The 4011-nt window shown below is 48.2% G+C and overlaps 1 protein-coding gene across 1 annotated transcript; it reads left to right on the top strand.

Moving 5' to 3' along the window:
- The first annotated feature begins 648 nt into the window (after positions 1-648).
- LOC123165971 (transcription factor SPEECHLESS) lies at positions 649-3401 on the top strand. The gene is made up of 3 exons (XM_044583733.1): positions 649-1180; positions 1729-2364; positions 3050-3401. The coding sequence occupies exons 1-3, from the start codon at positions 788-790 to the stop codon at positions 3113-3115; spliced, it is 1095 nt and encodes a 364-aa protein (XP_044439668.1). The 5' UTR covers positions 649-787; the 3' UTR covers positions 3116-3401.
- Positions 3402-4011: the final 610 nt, after the last annotated feature.

A 4011-nucleotide genomic window follows, 5' to 3' on the forward strand; every position in this document is an offset into this window, starting at 1 on the left:
TGAACTCAATTTCAAAAGGATAAAAATGCGAAAATTCTAACATCCACTTGGATCTCCTTCTCAAATTTGGAGCACGAGATTCAGATTCTTAGTGAAAAAATAACATTTTAACTATATATTTTCATGTGGTTTGAATTTAATTTGACCATATTAAGATTCTTGTGTTTTTTCAATTCTTATGAACCAAACATCTATCCAAAGTTGACATAACTCCTATGTTTGCTAATCCTATATTTTGCGCATTCATTTATATATATTTTTTGTATTTTTTGCTTTTCAGGCATTTTTAGAATCCTGTGAACCAAAGGAGCCTAAGAGCTTACTAATCCCGCCATGTTTTAAAAGGATAATATTACTATGAAAGAGGTAAGCTGTAATCTCAACATTTATTTTCAGAAACCTCTAGTGATTTTCATTTGACCAATCAACACACTTATGTGTGTATTTACATATAAGAGCTGTAGATTAGTATTTCAGCGTCTTAGCCGATTAGCTCATTAAGGTCGACCAAACAGGCGGGTGTACGCCTCGAGTTGCCCTATCAGGTATGGCCGAAGTGTTGTTGGTGGGGCATCTCTTGCAGCCGTACACCTCCTCCGGTATTTATGTCATCCCGACTCTTCTCATGACCATCACCCAAGCAACGGCCGATCTCTCTATGCTTAAAAGAAGCCAAGCTATCTAGCCAAGGTCTTCCACTTGCACACAACATTCTTCCTCGCACCACTCAGCTAGCAGCTACCAAACACAAGCTCGCAAGCTCACGAGTACGTGCGAAGCACTGATCATGGGAGATGCGCTTTGCGATCAGCTCCTCGTGGACATCGACGGCGAGTTCCAGCTCCCCACCGACGCCGAAGACCTATTCAGCATCCTCGAGACGTGGGACGACTGCGTGAACGGCGCCGCCACAGCGCTGAGCCCCACCGCCGGCGCCAGCAGCCGTGGTGGGCTGCTGGGTGGCTCTGCGTCGGGGAACAAAGGCAGCAAGCGGCGAGCACGGCAGGACGATTGTGACGGCACAGCGCAGACGCATAAGAGGCAGAAGTGCTCGCTGGAGGAGGGAGGCGGCGCGGCGCCGAAGACGGCCCACATCACAGTGGAGCGCAACCGCCGGAAGCAGATGAACGAGCACCTGACCGTGCTGCGGTCGCTCATGCCCTGCTTCTATGTCAAGCGTGTAAGACCCTCTTACTTTCTATGTGCTTGCTGCGTGCAACCTGCAGAGCTTTCCACTTCTACCTATTTATCTCTACATTAATTTGAGTACGCACGTGTACTCGATCTTTACTTGTTTAGATGTTGATTCTTTTTGGGTCAACTAACGAACTAGCCGATGATTCATTACGCCACGTTCTGTAGTAGATTATCACTTAATGACAGTGACATCAACCACCATGGATCTTCCTCGTTGGGAATTGGGATCTAGTCCTACGTAAAGTAGGTTGTACTGGTGTACTACATGTCTACAGCTCCAGCCACTGCCTGCCTGCCAAGTGCATCAGTGCATGCATGCTGACTGCAAGGCCATGGCCCGGCCTAGCTTTTTTTGTTTTTTAGAGAGAGAAGAATGGCCCGCCGTCTAGCTAACCGATGAGTAGCATATCTACTTTCTTTCTTGGAAACCCTGTGCTTAAATTGCTAGCTGCAGGAGGATGCTTTATTCATCAGTCGTTAGACCTATGCATGTGGATGGCACTGACATATACTATGCCTTTCTTGGATCAGGGTGACCAAGCATCCATCATAGGAGGAGTGGTGGACTACATCAAGGAGTTGCAGCAAGTGAAGCAGTCGCTGGAGGCGAAGAAGCAGCGCAAGGCCTACACCGAGCACGTCCTCAGCCCGCGGCCGCCGCCGTCGTCCTACAGCCCACGCCTCCCGCTCAGCCCGCTCCACAAATCCACGCCGCCGCTTAGCCCACTGCTCAGGTCCACTCCGCCGCTCAGCCCTCGCCTCGCCGTCCCGATCAGCCCTGCTAGGACGCCGCCGACGCCAGGCAGCCCCTACAAGCTCCGGCCCCTGCCGCCGCCGATCTCCGGCTCCACCTATGTGTCCCCGGCGATGACGCCTACAGGCTACGATGCGGCCTCCTCCTACCTCCCCTCGCTCGACGCCATCGCCGCCGAGCTGTCGGTGTACGCCAACAGGCAGGCGCTACAGCTGCCCCCGACCGACCCACTCCCCGACGTGAGGGTGGAGTTCGCCGGCGCGAACCTGGTGCTGAAGACGGTGTCGCACCGCGCGCCGGGGCAGGCGGTGAAGATCATCGCCGCGCTCGAGTCACGGGCGCCGGCGCTGGAGATCCTCCACGCCAAGATCAGCACCATCGACGACACCGACGTCAACGCCTTCACCGTCAAGGTGTGTACATACTATACCTAGTATAGCTAGCTAAGCTGTAGCTAACCGCCAGCAGTTGTCTTACTTCCCCTCGCTCTCTAGCATGAACGTAGTAAAGGCATGCATACATGGGACCAAACACTGCATGGACATATACTACTAATTAAAGCCGAAGAGGACCTGCATTTCGTTTCATGTGAGGTTCCCGTGTTAAGTGCATGTGCATATACTGGCCAATCACGCTGAAGCTGCACTGGGCATCGACGTGGGTTGGATGGCTAGCTTGGACCCTGACCAAGCTTCAAAATAGGGATCACGACCTACGTAACAGTCCTGTGAATAGTCTGGTACTACGTTGGTACGTATGCACTGCCGAGTTGCATGTAGCTAGTTAACTCAAAGGACTAAACTGATGAAAAATGTTCCATCAGAATAAAAACTGATGAAAAATGTGAGCAGCATGTTTCAAGACAAAATGGTCAAATATTTGGACAAATGTCTAGAATCTGTGAAACACACACTTGCTAGGAACTCGGACCCTTGTTTTTAGTTACTTAATTTACAATATCGGAAGCTATATATACACCCTCGATTCCACAGCTAGCTGTTTCATCACGCGTTTAAAATGCATTGCTCGTGCGAATTACACTTTTGTTTAGCAAACCTGTAACGATTCCTAATATTGTACATGTATACCCTCTCACAGATTGGAATCGAGTGCTCGCTCAGCGCGGAAGAGCTAGTGCAAGAGATTCAGCAAACGTTCTCGTAAAGGTCCCGCTTCGAGTTGAACTCTTTCTTGTGTTCCTAAGAGGGCTGAAACTCGTCGAATTGAACAGTGAAGATGCATGTAATGTTACGCATGCTTAGGTTTGTGCATGTGTGTGTGTCTAGTAAGATCGAAACTGAGGATGAGCTGACGAGCCGGGCACTTGAATGGTCGTAGTACAGGTGGTACTCTACCTATAGCTAACTAGCTAGATCGATCGTTTTTTGTGCTACCTGCGTACGTATGTAACTGCAGTCGTTGAATGGTACGTGCATTTATTTTCACAACTCATCAACTCGTACCGGCCCAGTGGATTCGTTTGGAATGCTTGCTAGTAGCTTGAATTTTGCCTTGTATGGAACGAGTAGGTCCGACAGCTCCTTCAGCTTGCAGGTAACATCTAATTGAAGTGAATTTTGGTGCATCAAACTCAATTGTTTACCTCTTCTTTTGCCATATGGTGAACTAGTCATGATTGCTGCAGAGACTGGCTCCTCTTTCTTAGAAAATGAAATCTCCATTACCTGGCTTATGCACCTGTACAGACTGACTAATTTCCTGCCAAACATGACAAAAATCATGGAGTTAGGGCGTATTCGGACCGTTGTTGTAAATCACAATGGATGGGTTGTAGAATAGATCGACCCTTGTTTGAATGGACTTTGAATGCATCCTACTTTCGATATACGAGGGGACACATGCACGTATCTATCTGTTTATATACTAAAACCATAACAAGGAAGAAAATAGAAAGCTGTGCTAGAAATTCTGATAAAATGTCCAACCAGTCGTCGATCCGGCGGACCATATCTCTGTTAATGCATCATACTATCAAATCCAATAATCGTACTTAAATATATTGTACTCATTGGATCTACATAATCGTATTTGAACAAATA

Source organism: Triticum aestivum, chromosome 7D (assembly GCF_018294505.1).
Source record: "Triticum aestivum cultivar Chinese Spring chromosome 7D, IWGSC CS RefSeq v2.1, whole genome shotgun sequence".
Lineage (NCBI taxonomy): Eukaryota > Viridiplantae > Streptophyta > Magnoliopsida > Poales > Poaceae > Triticum > Triticum aestivum.